This window comes from Ictalurus furcatus, chromosome 5 (assembly GCF_023375685.1).
Source record: "Ictalurus furcatus strain D&B chromosome 5, Billie_1.0, whole genome shotgun sequence".
NCBI classification, from domain to species: domain Eukaryota; kingdom Metazoa; phylum Chordata; class Actinopteri; order Siluriformes; family Ictaluridae; genus Ictalurus; species Ictalurus furcatus.
The window spans coordinates 32,754,343-32,771,201 of NC_071259.1; the positions used below are offsets into that span (position 1 = coordinate 32,754,343).

At 42.4% G+C, this 16,859-nt stretch overlaps 1 protein-coding gene across 2 annotated transcripts; it reads right to left on the minus strand.

Moving 5' to 3' along the window:
• Positions 1–1,823: 1,823 nt before the first annotated feature.
• Positions 1,824–16,621, minus strand: bgna (biglycan a). Of its 2 annotated transcripts, none has more exons than XM_053625988.1 (9): positions 16,474–16,621; positions 14,860–15,108; positions 11,674–11,786; positions 9,946–10,159; positions 8,674–8,784; positions 8,282–8,375; positions 6,592–6,730; positions 3,271–4,768; positions 1,824–1,909 (listed from the first exon to the last, which is right to left on the minus strand). In XM_053625988.1, exons 2-8 carry the CDS (start codon positions 15,101–15,103, stop codon positions 4,571–4,573), a joined length of 1,113 nt encoding a protein of 370 aa, XP_053481963.1. In that variant the 5' UTR covers positions 15,104–15,108; positions 16,474–16,621; the 3' UTR covers positions 1,824–1,909; positions 3,271–4,570. The 2 variants fall into 2 exon arrangements, with proteins under 2 accessions (XP_053481963.1, XP_053481962.1); XM_053625987.1 differs by having other exon boundaries at positions 14,860–15,136.
• Positions 16,622–16,859: the final 238 nt, after the last annotated feature.

Consider the following 16,859-nt stretch of genomic DNA (forward strand, 5'->3'; position numbering starts at 1 on the left):
CACATATGTGGTTCTTCCCCAAACTGTTACCACAACATTGGAAGCACACAATTATATAGAATGCCTCTGAATGCTGTAGTATTACAATTTACCTTCAAAAGGCCCAAACACCGTTCCAGCATGACGATACCAGTGTGCACACAGTGAGCTCCGTGAAGACGTGGTGTGTGAAGGTTGGAAGAAGGTAGAAGAACTCGAGTGTCCTGCACAGAGCCCTGACCTCAACCTCAACCTCACTGAACACCTTTGTGATGAACTGGAACTGGAGCCACCTTGACATCCCATCAGTACCCGACCTCAACCTGAGTAATACTCTTGTAACTGAATGAACACAAATGCCCACAGCCATGCCCCAAAATCTAGTGGAAAGCCTTCCCAGAAGAGTGAATCTTATAATAACAGCCTTTAAAATGGGATGTTAAGCAAGCACATACGGGTGTCATGGTCAGATGTCAACATAGTTTTAACCATATTGTGTAAATGGCACTGTTAAGGATATCAGAAGCTAAAAAAAAGAGATAAGATTGTTTGCAAACATACAGAAAAATAGGAGGACATCTATAATAACATCCAAAAGCGATTAGGAGCAGGTAAGATTACTGTTCTGAACACTAACAGACAACACTGTGTGGTGCATTGTGCATTACACCAGCTGTTAGGTGGAACTGGTAAACGTACAACTGGAAAATGTTGATTCTGTGACTGACAAGATGAAGTCCACAGGTGCTGTTACAGTGTACAGGCTGTAACTGAAAGAAAAGAAACTTAACACTAAAAAGCCAGATTCATGATGAAGAATATGTGCAAGGACCGTTATTAGGATAAATTTCTTTATTAATTTTTTTCCCTTCACTCGTACATGTTTCTGACATGCTAACCAGAAGAAGAAGAAGAAGAAGAAGAAGAAGAGGAGGGAAACAGCAGGGTGATCTTTGTACTTTAGTTTCTGTATTTTAATCTGTTATAATTACTCACTAAAAGCAATATCATTATCGTTGTTGTTATTAAAATGACACATTGACCAGTTAGTGAATTCATGTTTTCAAATCATTGTGATATACCCACACACATACAAATAAAATGAAACATTAGAGAAACCCGAACAATACATATTTAGGCTTAGCAATATATAATTTCACCGCTCCTCCCTTCTAACTATAGTCTGCCAGGTTTAATGCTTTACCTGCTCTGATAAGCCTCGCTCAGGTGTGTTAATCATCCGAGGAGGTGCAGTAGGTGTGTTAGAGCAGGAAACACTCCACAAATCCATAAATACAAATAAGACATATGTGTTAACGGTATGTGTATTGTTCAGGTTAGGAGTTTTCCATGTCTGTCACAGGTCATGAAGTCTCTCTCCACACAATGTCTGCAAACACTTTGGTCGCCTCCTCACATTCTTTGTTTTTGGTTTTTCCTGGAATCTGGATCAAACAAACAGGAACAGAGTGATTTAGAGTCAGAAATTCCCGAATCTAAAAGCAAGACCTGTTTACTATGAGCTGCTTCTCATTTTGTTTCACGTATTCTCAAACACAAAGACAGATGGACAGATCACATGATGTGACGAGGACGTGATCTGATGAATTCACAGCGTTATCTGAACTCACCTGGTTACACACTGCTTTTCCGTAGCGTACAAATGTGGCGAAGTGTTCGCAGTTCTGAGTGAACAGTTTGTAAGGAAGTTGTTTGTCCAGCAGGGAGTCACGCCGTCGCTTCATATCCTCTGGCTCTGAGGGTGTGAGTGCGTGCCGGCTGTTGCCCACCAGCACGCGCGCTCCTTTGGGGACGTTGACTTCTGCAACACGTTGGCGGCGGATCCGTGTCTCTCCGAGCAGGAGATCACCGCACACAGGGAACATGGTCTGCAGGTACCCACGGACCGTGCTCATCAGGTGCGTCTCATCTAGGAAATTACCCAGGTAATCAGGGTCATTAGACATTTCTAACACATCTGAATCAGTTTATCAGGAACACCATACATTCCAAACACACCCGACCCAGGTAATCAGGACCACTGAATACTCATAACACACCCGACCCAGGTAATCAGGACCACTGAATACTCATAACACACCTGACCCAGGTAATTAGGAACACTGGACACCCATGAACAAGATCATTAGGAACAATAAACACTACAAACACACCTGAACCAACTCATGAGTAATAGTGAACACTATACACCACTGAACCAACCAGGAACACTGAACACTCCTGAACCAGGTAATAAAGAACACTAAACATTCCTAACACACCTGAACCAGGTAATAAAGTACATTAAACATTCCTAACACACCTGAACCAGGTAATAAAGTACATTAAACATTCCTAACACACCTGAACCAGGTAATAAAGAACACTAAACATTCCTAACACACCTAAACCAGGTCATCAGGAACACCTGGGCAGGTGTGTTAAATGTGGGAATCCCTCAGCCCCAAACACTGCTGTAGGTTTTCCTACCTGCGACTGCAAAGTGAACGACGTATCCGTCTCCGTCGTACACGCCCCAGTGTGAGTAGCCAATCGGGTATGCGAATTCAATCAGGTCTCCGAATTGGGCGGAGGCTTCTACTTCAGCAGCCTGAACAGCACATGCAGGTTTGGGAACGAGTTTGACCACATGCACTAAACTGCATTTACATAACACAGAGAGGACTTTCCGAAGGACTTACTACTGAACAAAAAACTGAGACCGCAGAGGGCTTCTGTTTGTTTTTTTGTTTGTTTGTTTTTTTTACAATTAATTTGAACATGTGAATTATACAGTTTTATAACTGTAATTACTTTGTCCGGCGTGTTCTATTTCATCAGAGGATAGATGCAGTTAAACCTGGCCAGGTATATTTCGGTCGGCTAGCTTTGAAAAAAATATCGCATTCTGTTGGCGCATAAATTTGCTAAAATCTGCTGGAAATGAGTGAAAATATAAGAATAAGATCATTTTTGCGATGTTAAATGATGTTCCTCTACAAAACAGAGGAACACCAGCCTTGAGGATGACTATAGAGTGACAAGTGTTTGTACGACAGTGAGACCCCAACCCTGAAGGGTCAGACCACCGTGTAGCAGTTATTAACACACCTGAGCTACAGACTTTGCAGTAACCCTCCAGGACACGAGTTTAACACACCTGATCTAAACCATGAACATTTTTATTGTTTTCTGATGAAATTATTCAATTTAATATAATCTCACATAAGCACGTCTCTGAATGTATTTTGTTTTAAAAAAATCAAATAAAAAGAAATAAAAACCCCTCACCTGCTCTTTGTATTCCATCGCTGTTGTTGTTTTTTTGTTTTTTTCCCCCTCAATCACGAGAATGAAATGTAGAACCCTGACACAAGCCTGGCGAGCAGGTTGAACTAGAGAAGTCACAGCTACATATCTGAGTGCGTGAGGTAGGTGTGACAAACAGTTGTACAGTACAGGTGTGATACGAACTCAGCTATCAGGTAAGGGGAGGAGAATTTTGCGTTTATTCAAATGGTTATCCCACCGTTCTCTACAGCTGATACGTATTTCGAAATAAAATATTTCTTTTCTTTTACTGCCAGGACATCAGAATATATACACACACACGACTGGGTATATAAACACTCGTTATTGTGATCAAGTACACAACGTTGATCTAAATCAGGAGCGTCGAACAAACAGGTCGGTTCTACCCCTGCCCGAACGGAATTTGGGTTCTAAAGTAAAATGGTCCTGTGGACTGTAAATGAATTGAAAGATCAAAAAAAAAACAAAAAAAAAAACAAAGAGCTTCTCTGTTATTGCTTTAGGGGTCAAAAGAGATCAATAAACTCTCTAAATCAGGGCTATAAACTCTGCTATAAACCTGCAAAATATGCTAATGATGTGCAATTCATTTACATTTACATCATTCTTCATTCGAAAGGTTAAAAAAAAAAAATTGACACGTAATCCCGAGTAAGTTCGGTTCTAGGTCACAACACTGTAAAATGTGGAAAAGTTCAAGGGGGTGAAAAAGAACCTACTTATTCAAGACACCGTAATTTGGAAAATTTGTTTATTGGTAACGAATTGCAGTCAGTTCATCTGTTTGGTAATTAATATATGTAAATGTTTTAAATGCGCTGCAGGAGATATAATATACGGTTTTAATTGCCGTGGTCTTTTATGTGAGATGTGATTAAATCAGATCAAATCAGTCACGGTTTATTTGTACAAAATCTGTGTGATTTATTGACATTATTAAAGCGCTCTGGGGTCTAAATTAGTGCGTAAAGTATAGTGAAGCTGCGGTGAAGGCACGCTAAGACTGACACAGACAGACAATAACAGCTTCCTCTCGATCAGGATGGACAGGCGACATGCAGGATGTAGGACAACGGACCGAACTAACATGGAAATTAAAGCGTTAATCAGAAACATACAACAATGACCCAAATAAAGTGTTATAATGATGTTATAAAACATGTGGTAAGAAGGTGACACTAAAAGAGTCTTTTAGTCTGTGTTTTTAACTGTGTGCTGTTTTTATTGTGTGTGTGTGTGTGTGTGTGTGTGTGTGTGTGTGCGTGTGAGCACTGGGTATCTATTTCTTATGGTTGCCGAGCTGCACGGCCATGCTGTCAGTGACGCAGCGGAAGGTGGCAGGTTGAATTTCCCAATATTCAATGGGGTTCCCGAACAGACTGATGCCGTTATAGAAGACCTTCTTCACCCCAAACCCCGTCGGGCAGAAATCATTCACCTTCACTGAGGTGATGTTATTGGAGTGAAGATAGACCACCTGCAGGAGAGCGAGAAAGATGGGTAGACACAGAGAGAGAGAGAGAGAGAGAGAGAGAAAGACCTGATCAACTGAAATTCCCCACTTGAAATATTTAATATCGAATCGAATCCATTCAGAGGGGCTTCATACTTTCAAAATGAACAAGTCAAAGTAGTTAAAGTCGTAATAACATCGTTGACAGGCAGCTGGAAAATATGGAAGTCTATCATTAGGTAAATAACCTAGAACGGTGGTTCTCAAAATGGGGTCCGGGGACCTGCAGGGGTCCGTGAAGTATAGCCAGGGGGTCTGTTGGTTTTCTTACGATTTATTACAATGGTGGAAATCACAACCCAATATTATTTTTAAAAGTATATTTATTAACGAGTTCTTGTGGTTAAATGGTCTGGTCTGCACTTATATAGTGCTTCTTTTTTTTTTAACCTTAGCCGATCTACAAAGCGCTTTACACTGGTTCTGATTCACGCGTTCACACACACACACACACTCACACACCAATGGTAGCAGAGCTACTATGTAAGGTGTTAGCTTGAGATCGGGAGCAACTCGGGGTTCGGTGTCTTGCCCAAGGACACTTCGGCATGTGGAGTCACGTGGGCCGGGAATCGAACCGCCAACCCTACGATTAGTGGACGACCCGCTCTACCACCTGATCCACAGCCGCCTGTTTGACTGGTCACTTGAATTTAACAAGGTTAATCCACACCTTAATAAATGACCTATCGATAACGTCTATAGATAACTTGGACATAGTGTGTTCTGTTGGTGGAATGTTCATGAATTTTTTTTTATTAAGAATTCCAAGCTTGTGCATGGAAACAATATAATACTGCAACTTTCACAGGCTGTATCGCGGAACATTAACACTGCGTCACAACTAATATATTCGAAACCATCAGGAGGTTGTGAACACTACAAGACCGAGCCATTCGTCTGGGAGTTTCCCGTATTTAAATGTACAAGAAAAGGAAGACAACTACAGTGAAATTCTTTTCGTCATATACCCCAGTTTGTTATGAAGCTGGGGTCAGAGACCAGGGTCATCCATAATACACCACTCCTGGACCAAAGACCAACAGTGGCAGCTTGGAGACGCCAGACCTCGAGTTCACAACCTTCTGATCAGTACCCCGAGGTTTTAGCCACTGAGCCACTACTGCCCATAATGAATGCCGCATAAGCCACTACAACAGCGAGGCGATACGATAAGGATAAGTAACGGCCCAGTAATGGCTCACACCTAGCACTTTGTCCGGCCCACCTCCAAATCTGGGTGCTAGAATTTAGCCAGGACTCGTAAAACCAAATGTTTACAGCTTGGCCACTATGGGCTTCAAACTGAAATGCCACACATGCATTTGTTGCACTTGGGCCATTTTTGGACCCAGATTGCAAAAGCTGTTAGAAACTTTAAATGTGGCTGCTTACCACTGCGCCACTTTCACTTGCCCCCGCCATAATGAAGTACAACCTTATTTTGGCCCAGTTTCTCAGCTATCTGGGTCAGACGTACGCAAGATAGATTTTTCTCTATTAAAAGCTGACTGAATCTCCAAGTAGTTAGATATAGACTATACAGTATGTGGGGCTGTGATACATTCTGGCCAAAAATTATAAAGCGTAAAGTTTGGATTAATGCAAAAGGGTGGGAGGGGGGGGGGGGTCTATTCTTTTTGCACAAAAGAAATGGAGTTACTGAGTCATTATTTTATATCAGACTTTTATTTACTTCACAGTTTTCTTAACATTAAGAAGAAAATCTAGCTCAGCTAGTGAACACCTCCTGGTTAATGGTAACACACATACAGGACGGTACATACCTGCAGGTATTTGATGTTGGGCAGGCCACTGGGGATGCTGGAGAGGCGGTTGTGGTCCAGGTGGAGCTCTCTCAGGCTGGGCAGGTAAGAGAGCGCACCGTGTTCAATATGCCGGATATGATTCGACCCGAGACCCAGCCTAATCGCAGACAAAAAAAGAAAGACGGTGCAAAGTAACGAACCTTATAAACACAGCTGTAGAGAGAGGAAACGATATTTTAAACATTGAACCTGCTGTGTGGTGTTTAAACACAAGATGGCATCATGTTTCCATTTGATATGGATCGACGTTGGCAAGTGTAGGGAGGAATTATTGTATGATCTGCCACGTTAAGCATCTTATTTTTAACTTTCCATTTTACTCTGTGGAACGTACCACTGAGGCTGGAAAGAGGAGGGGGGCGGGCGCCGGGCTGTCATTAAATTATGTGATAATTCTTTATTTTCCGTGGCAGCAGAATGTATTATTTTAATTCATATGATCTATTTCAATATCTGTAATCGTTTGAAATTTTTTACACCTCCTACCTGTTTACGATGGGTCGATCCCTTAACGGTAAAAAGAGAAGATAACCCCATTTTAGTTCTCTTTCTTTGGTGAAAGGGAGAATGCAGTGGGAGAAGGTGTGTGTTTAGTTTTGCAGGTTGTGGTGTTTGGTTTTAAACGCTCTTGTAAAATGTGAGGTGAGGTAAGTATGCTAATCATTGTATATTGTTATGCTAGCTATAATGCATCATTTTTTTCTTTTAAAAAAAAAAATAAAAAATCTATGTAAGTGTAGTTAAGTAGCGTATTGTGATGAAGGTGTACACTATATGGCCTATATGACGTACGTGCGCCCCTGAGCATCACACCCATATGTGGTTCTTTCCAAAACTGTTACCACAAAGTTGGAAGCACACGATTGTGTAGAACGTCTCTGTACGCTGTAGCGTACAATCTCCTCAGTATGACGACGCCCCTGTGCACAAAGCCAGCTCCATGAAGACGTGGTGTGTGAAGGTCGGAAGAAGGTAGAAGATCTCGAGTTTCCTGAACAGAGTCCTGACCTCAACCCCACTGACTCATCACCTTTGGGATGAACTGGAACTGGAGTCTCCTCGACGTCCCAACATCAGCGCCTGACCTCAACCTCACTAACGCTCTTGTAGCTGAACGAACACACATCCCCACGGCCACGCCCCAAAATCTAGTGCAAAGCCTTCCCAGAAGAGAGAGTGGAGCGCATTATAAAAGTATAGGGAGAATCAATCTGGAACGGGACGTTCAACAAGCACACATGGGTGTGAAGGTCCGGGGTGCACATAATTTTGGCATTATAGTGTATGTGCTCTGTAGCAGGGATATTTTTGGTAGTTTAACATCTGCTAGCAACATTTATGTTGTACACAGTTATTTTAGTTGTGAATTCTAAGTAGGAGTTATGCCAAATTATTTAATTTTATAGTGTTAAATATCACCAGTCAAATATTACTCAGTAATGAACGTATATAATCAATGTGTCTGTAAATATGGAGTATTTCATATCAGACGTGCTTTGCTTGCACAGTCGTTGAACTTGCGAAGTTGTTGTACGATTACAGATGTTCCACGTTCATATACAATGTGTACCGCATTTCGAATATATAGAGCAGAGAGAAAATGTATCTTTAATATTGCACCACGTGTCATGGCGTGAATCAGTCTGACCTCTGCAGCTGCTTGTATCGGCTGAGGTCCTCCAGCTCGATGGCCTGAATCTCATTATGGTCCAAATGGAGCTCATGGAGACTTGCTGGCAAATCTGACCAACACATACCAACACAATAGTTTGTTTCAGTCCAAGGAAAACATAATTACTAGTTCGAGTAAGTTCATTTGGATGCAGGACATGATTCTAAATGTGCTGACTTTATAACGTCGACAGCACTTTCAGCCTTAAAGTCCAAAAACGAACACGTGTTGATTATTTAATAATCAAGAGACAGACCATTCAGTTGATATGAGTTAATGACTAGCACGTTATATTAGCACAGTACATAGAAATATAGAACGGTATTTGTTAGTGGATTTGTCGACACCCTTTGTGTGACCCATGTTACCTTTTGGTACGCCGGTGAGTTTTGCCTCGGAGATTCGTAGGTAGTTCAGTTTGAGACCCTTGAATGCTCCAGGCTCAAATCCGCTGTTGTGGATGGGATTACGACCCATTTCTGCCCACAATACAAGAAAACTGCTGAGACATCACTGTGAGACATATCTTGAACAGTTATCCATGTAAAGAGAGTCTAGCCCTGTGGTTTTCAAAGTGGGGGCCACCAGGGGGCGCCCGGGGGGCCTCAACGATTTGGTGTGAAAAATAAATTCTCACTCTCAGACAACCACACACACACACACAATCAATTCCTAATGTAATGTAATGTAAAGATGTAATAATTCATTTTTTTTTTTAAAAAAACGGGATATATTCAGAAGTCTGTATTTTTTATGTGTTTTAAAGACATCTTGCCAAAGGGCGGCCTCGGTCAAATGTTAATGCCATTTGGGGGGCCTTGCCCTGGAAAAGTTTGGGACCCCCTGGTCTAGCCTATCATGTGGTGTCCAACGCTACGTATTTTAGCTAATTGTTGGCTAGCAAAATTTTCTCTGCAAATATTTGGTAAGCAAATTAGCTTGTTAGATTAGACTGGTTATAATGTTCAGTTAAGTACGTTGACTTGGCAGTATTTAAAAGATTTACTATTGTATCTGGAATATATTTATGACTGTATAAAATACCTGAAATTACCTTACGTTCTGTTACGTACCTTACAGGACAAGACTTTCAACGCGGTAGCGTTACTGGATCACCCTTTTTAGGGTGTTAATGTACAGTATATCAGTCCGTACAGGATTTCGCCGAGTTTCGTTGCGGCCAAAAACGCTTGATTGTGCTGCGGCTTTTTTTTTTTTTTTTTTTTCTTTTGGAAAACTACTCGGATTGGCGAAATTGCAATGGCACAAAATAGTTTTGCGTGATTTTTCACAGTGATGTTTGTTGATAAATGAGACCTTTTAGCTGTACACGTGTTCGATGCACGTGAATCGAAGAGGGCTTTGGGTGAATGCGCGTCGTGATGGCGTCACATGACGTGTCTTGGCACAATTCTGTGGTAATTTTGAAAAACCTGCAAGCTTTTCGAGTTTGCTTGATTTTGCATTCATTTCTGCGATCGCAAAATCCCGGAGGGACTGGTTTATGTGTGTTTTTATGGTTTAGACAATGTTTGCAATACCACCAATGGCCACCTGGGGAGCAGCGGCCCACAGAGCTCACTCATCTAGAGATACGTACTGTATATCTAAAGGGGTATATATATATATATATATCTCACCGATCACATGCATGTTCCCTAGGGCACTGAAGGTCCCTGCAGCTACTTTGCGGATGAGGTTGTCATGGATACGCAGCTCAACAAGAGATGCAGGCAGGTTGCGAGGGATGGAGGGGAGCAGGTTGTGGGAAATGTAGAGCTTCTGCAAGCGCTTCAGAGGCAGGAAGGCACGAGGGTGAACTCGAGAGATCAGATTACTCCTCAAAATTAGCGCCTGGTATACACACACACACACACACACACACAATTTTTAAGGAATGGGTTTACAAAATGTTTAGGCAACTATTAATGAGTCATGGTCTGGGTCTTGTTACTGGTCTTGTTACTGGTGTTAACTCTAGTTTGAGAGTCTTGTTCGAGGTTTTGCTATGTCATGACCTTCAACATCTTACTCAGTCTTGGTCTGGATCTTATTACCAGAGTATCACCTGGTATAGGTGTATAGGTGTTACTCCGAATTTGGAGCTGGTGTGACTGGAAATTGGGTCTTGAGGCTCTGCCTAGGACACATTATTCAGAGTCATGTTCTAGATCTTGCTCTGTAGCATTTGGTTCTATGTCTCTTTACTAAGTCTTGTTCAGAGTCTTGATTTCGTTTTTCAGAATACTGTATTGGTATAACTGCACAGGGTTAGGCATTTGTTTGGGTCTCATATCTGGTCTACTTCTGGGTCTTGTTAGTCTTTGTCATAGATTGAGTGTGAGTTTTATTACACAGAATCTTGGTCTGAATTTGGGTCTTGCTACTCAATCTAGGTCTGGGACACAGTATTCAGACTCTGGGTCATGGTCTGGGTCTCGGTAATCAAACTCTGCGTCTTGTTCAGGGTCTCGGTACTCAGACTCTCTATCTTGGGCAGTGTCTCAGTATTCACAATCTGGGTCTGGGTCTCAGTATTCAGATTCTGTGTCTTGGACTGTGTCTCAGTACTCAGGCTCTGGATCTTGGGCAGTGTCTCAATCAGTTCTCAGACTCTGTATCTTGGGCAGTGTCTCAATCAGTTCTCAGACTCTGTATCTTGGGCAGTGTCTCAATCAGTTCTCAGACTCTGTATCTTGGGCAGTGTCTCAATCAGTTCTCAGACTCTGTATCTTGGGCAGTGTCTCAATCAGTTCTCAGGCTCTGGATCTTGGGCAGTGTCTCAATCAGTTCTCAGGCTCTGGATCTTGGGCAGTGTCTCAATCAGTTCTCAGACTCTGTATCTTGGGCAGTGTCTCAGTATTCACAATTTGGGTCAGGGTCTCAGTACTCAGATTCTGTGTCTTGGACTGTGTCTCAGTACTCAGGCTCTGGATCTTGGGAAGTGTCTCAGTATTCAAACTCTGGGTCATGGTCTGGGTCTCAGTACTCAGATTCTGCGTCTTGGCCTGTGTCTTAGTCCTTACAATCTTGGTTTTGGACTCATTAGTCAGTCTTGGTGTGATTCTTTTTACTAGTCTAGATAGACTTAGTCTTATAATTACATGAATCACCCAAGTCAATATTTATTTGACTGAAATAATTAACGAAAAGAAATGAACAGAAGAAAATATATAACATATCTACTGCAAAATCTCAAAAATCTGTTTAACACCTCCTGTCAGCTAATTTGACAAGTTTTACTAATTCTGTTTCAGCTCGCTAGTCGTTTTGAAGTGTAATTACAAGCTAAAACGTGCTACTAAAAACACTGAAGCCTGTTGGTAATTTCAGGACTTATTTTGGACTTTAGGTAATTTTAGTCTTACATAGAGGTTACTGAGGCCTTTAAAATCTCCCTCACGGATCTCCTCGATGCCGTTGCACTGCAGGTCCAACAGCAGCGTATCAGATGGGATGTTGGACGGCACATAAATCAAACCTGCAATGCAAAACAGACACAAAAATCACTCATTAATACTGACTTACTCACGTTTGAACTTACTACAGCATTGTGACGTGTCCCAGTGCTGGTCGATTGTATAAAGCTTTATTTATTCATTTGTTGGATTGTTTGTTTTATACAGATTTATGGTTTATTTAGATGTATAACTAAATAATACAGTATTAAAATAGCACAATCTCAGGTGATATTGTCAGTCAGTCACCCAGGGTGTCTGCTTGAGCTGCTATTTTTATTGGCCTGTGTTTTAGTTAGTAGGCTAACACTATCTGGCTTGTGCCTAATGTTGTTGTTTTTTTTTCACAGGCTGATGAATATATATGAAAACATGCAAAAAACCCCCCAAAATATACAGATTAGCTCATAAAATATACAGAGAACAGAGAATGTACGTGATAGCGTTGTTCTCCACGGTGTATTTTAGATAGCTAGCTAGAGATATTGATGGCACCAACTGACATGGAAGCCATGGAAGTCGGAGCCATCTCTGAAGCCGTGAGGCCCGAACGGAGCGACCGAGAGGTGGGGTTTTGTTTTGTTTTTCATTACAGAATAGAACTTTTCCACCAGAGAATCCATTATTCCAAGCTCTTACATCCTGCAGCTTTAAAGTGATGCATCGGAGAAAAGACTCTGAAGCCAAGACCACTGAAAACGGTGGGGGGGTGGGGGGAGAAATATTTCTTCGTTTCTAAGAATATAACTGAATGAAAACGTAGCAAAGGTAAGATAAAATACTTGGAAAGCTACGAACTATTTAACCGTAATTGCGCACAAGTAGAATCGTCTAGGGATTGTGCTGACCTGCAGTCTGTAAATAAACTCTAATAAAGCGGGCCGGGTAGACTGGGTCTCGAAAACATCCTTCTAACTGCTTTATTTTCACTTGTAAAGTTTTCAGAAAGCAGTAATTTGGGAAACGTTGGGTAAATTGTGGAGTGCTTGGCCTGTGTGTGTTTGTATGTGTACGTGTATGTGTGTGTGTGTTTGCGCGCACATGTGTGTGTGTCTCCATATAATTACGATGGAGCCGGACTATCGCAGCTCCACGTAGCACAGCACGATGGCAGATGGAGAAGGCAGAAAAAGAGACGGAGAGACAGAGAAAGCGACAGAAAGAAACGAATATATAATGAGAGACAGAAACATGGAGGGAGAGAGACAGGAATGGAAGCAGAGGTAGACAGACAGACAGACAGACAGACAGACGGATGGAACGAGAGTGAAAGAGAGACTGGCATTCTTTCCACACATACTGTACACATCTGTGAATCAGGACCTGTCATGTGGTCCTGATGTTACCATGGTAACCAGTGAATTATTTTCAAAGGGCTACTTTTGGACTTCATGGGTGATGGCGAGACGGGCGTCGGTGTTTATGGCACATTCGCTGCCATGTAATAACACCATAAACAGAAACGTCTGCAATAAAATACCATGTGCACAGGTGTCTCTCTCTCTCTCACACACACACACACACACACACACACACACACACACACACACACACAGGGGTTATGTTAATGTCTGTCATCCAGAGAGTAAAGTAAGTCCTCTCTCCCTACATGGTGTTTCATGTGGTTAGCCAGAGTTCACATTCCCACAAGCATTTTAATTTCCTGTCCTCATTTTTGGACGCTTATCTTCGTGCTGTTTCGATTCACAGCTGTCAGAAACTGTACACGAGGAAACGATGGAGGAAAAGTGGGACATTACGGGAAAATAAAGAATATATTGACGATTTAAACACTTCCATTTAGGCACACTCCTCGGTCAGGTCCGGTCAGCCATCTTAAAGACAACCTGAAACCTTTATTTTCTCACTTAAATGATCCAATTCTTCTGTCACTAATTGTCCACTCACCTTTGCACACTTCTAAACAACGGGTACCGTTGCTTCCTCTCACCTCCAGGATGCCTGGTTTGATCATGAGCATGTGTGGACTTTTGTATGCGCTCCTGCATGGGTTTCTCCATGTTCCTCCTACCTCCCAAAAGTGTGCCGATAGGTGGATTAGCTGTGCTAAATCAGCCATTGGGGTGAACGGTGTGTGAACGCATGTTCGCATGGCCCGGGGTGTATTCTTGCCTCGCGGGATTGGGACGGGCTCCGAATCGGAATGGAGGCCGTGTTCCACGACTGGTTTTGAGCCATGTTCCGAGACTGGATTAACTCTTCCTCTCATCCACATCCTCTTTATTTCTTCTGACAAATCCCTTTGGATATCTAAACAGCCGTTCCATTACTTTATCAGCTCGGGTGAAGTTACGGGCCGCGTTCCAATTTCGTATATCATCTCATCCACTTCCTCTGATTTGATGTCCTTGGCCATTTTTATGTGAAGTCTATTTAAATGCTATTTGGATACTTTCCCTCATTCACTTCCCTTCAGTTCAGTCCGGTTGACCGTGTGTGAGGGCAGTTCAGTTATTAGCCAGTCCGTACAGGATTTCACAGAGGTTTTTTTTTTTTGTGATCGTTGCGGCCACAAAACTCTTGATTTTGCTGCAGCTTTTTTTTAAAAAATGTGCGATGCAATTTACGTACTTTTTTATGTGGAAAACTACTCGAATTGGCGAAATTGCAGTCGCACTGAACTGTTTTGCAGGCACTTTCGCAGTGATGTTTGTTCGACGCACGTGAATCAAGGACTTTGGCTGAATGCACGTTGTGAAGACGTCACATGACGCGTCTTGGCCCAGATCTGTGGAAATTCATTTCTGGAATCGCAATATCGCTAAATCCTGGAGGGACTGAAAAGCTCAGGTAAAGATGTTCCAACACCGTCCCCTCGTCCCCTTGTACTCTTTTTCCTGCTTCAGATTGACTAAATTTCTTAAGATCAAGTAGGATCAAGAGGGATCACACTGACATCACTGTAAACTTTATGAGCACGCCTACTTACCCAGAAGGCACTGCTCTGAAATGCCTTTGAGAGTGAGTGAGAAGGAAGTCATGAATTTTACCGGAGTGACAAATTACCAAGTTACATACTGTAGGATGCACACTTCAGAGTTGTTAGGGGACGTCGATGAGTGCAGTAATACTAACCCAGATCAGAGCACTGCACCACCTTCAGGTGACACACGCACCCGAACGGACACGTTGGCATCTCCGGCAGAGCGACATCCTCAAACCCCGAGCCTTCCTCCTGGTCCTTCATCATCATCGTCATCAGATCTCTGACATCGATATCTTCGCCAAAATCCCAGAATCCTCGCTGCTGGAAAGGAAGAGCGGAGGACAGGAGGAGGGATGCTGACAGCAGCAGCATCGTCACGACGACCGTCGTCATGGCTGCTGGAGGAGAAAGATGGGAAGCGCAAGGCTGCAAAAGATGAGAAAGAAACCGATGGCAGTGATTCTGTACAGTCTCCCTTCTTCGCTCGTTCTCTCATTCTGTCCCTCCTCTCATGTCCTTCATTCTGTCTCATTTTCAGATTTCCTTCCTACTTTGTTCTCTTTTTCTCTCATTCTCCCTTCTTCCCCTAGTTCCATCATTCTCCTGGTTTCCCCCTCATCCATAGACACTCCTTTTCTACTTTCTACGGTTCTCTTTCTCTTTCTGCATGATTTCTTTCTCTCATACTCCCACCTTTCCTCGTTTTCTCTTTCTCTTCCTTGTTATTTCTCATTATACCTCATTTCCCGTTGTTCCCTCGTTCCTTCCTCTTTCCCCCCTCTTCTCTTACCCATTTTTTATTCCATTCATCCTTTCAAGTTTTTCCTCCCTCATTCCCCTTTGTTCTCTCTTTCTCGTTCATTCCATCCATTTTCCTTATTTTATTCTCTTAAACAGGAAGTAAGGTTTTCCATTCGTCTCGCGCTACCTCGTTCCTTTCAGTCTTCTTCTCTCATTCCCTTACTTTCATTTTTTTTTTCTCTCTCATTCTCTTTCCCTCATCCTCCCGTGTGCCCTCGGTTTAGGTTTTCAATTTTCTCTTGTTCTTGTTCCACCTCGTTCATTTCCATTTTTTCCTTATTTTCATTTCTCTCTACCTCATTCTCTCTTTCTTTCAAGGATGTATTCACCCCGGAAAAACAGAACGGTTCTGTCTTTCTTTTTTTCTTTTTTTTTTTTAATTAAAGTAACGTTATCGTTGTCAGTCCGTAAAGCATGAGCTCTGGTGATTCTCTCCACACCGACGCTCACAGAATCAGCCGCTCTGTGATTACACGATTACAGTGTCCTGAAATAAGAATCTGTTTTGGAAAAGGCAAAGCTGAAAGCATGCGGTTCGTTCCGGACACAGAGGCGCACCCGAACACACCCAGCACCCAGCCCTGACACTGTTTCAGGTGTTCCGCCCCATAATAAACACAACACTTTAAACACAGTCACAGACAGAGACACAAAGGTGGCTTTAACGCACCACAGATTAGAGACTTTATTCAGACTAATAATTGTTTAGTCTACGAAGACATCGAGCCCAAGTGCTGAGAATTCTACGTGTAGAAAATAAGCCGAGTGACTCAGAACTGGAATTCTGTTAGAATACAAATCCCACATGAATTAAACCATCACTGGAGTTTTGGCCAAAATTGCAGACTAAATAAACACTAGTTCAATGAAAACATTTTTACTGCTATGAGGAATACACGCAGATATTGACGCAATTGACCTAGACAGTGGAGTGCTGATCTGTAAATAATGAGTCTTCTTACCTCTAAAGAGTGTGCAGGTGTGACAGATCCTTCTTCTGTGTGTATGAGCTTCAGTGTTTCCTCATTGTGTTGAACCCCTGCAACCCAACACCAGGAGATGAGGGCATTTCTACACAGAGCCCAAACGGACCAGTCCCACTTACACTCACTTCCCTCCCACTGTGTGCAAAAGAGAACGAGAGAGAGAGAGAGAGAGAGAGAGAGAGAGAGAGAGAGAGAGTAAGGGAGGGCACGGAGATGGATGGATGGACGGGTGGATGAAGGTAGAGGAACAGGCATGATTTTATTTCATGAGCTATTTGGATAGATCAGAGCCCTTACACACCTGTGTCACTATGGAAGATGGATGGGATAAATATTAAGTCTTGGGGTAAACTTGGGGTACT

Excerpts from the sequence above, each read along its gene's own strand:
- bgna (XM_053625988.1), bottom strand. The coding sequence starts at position 15,103 with ATGACGACGGTCGTCGTGACGATGCTGCTGCTGTCAGCATCCCTCCTC. Across the intron at positions 11,787-14,859 it reads GGTGCAGTGCTCTGATCTGG|GTTTGATTTATGTGCCGTCC; the intron begins GTTAGTATTACT and ends TTTGCATTGCAG. Across the intron at positions 8,376-8,673 it reads ACTCACCGGCGTACCAAAAG|ATTTGCCAGCAAGTCTCCAT; the intron begins GTAACATGGGTC and ends TGTGTTGGTCAG.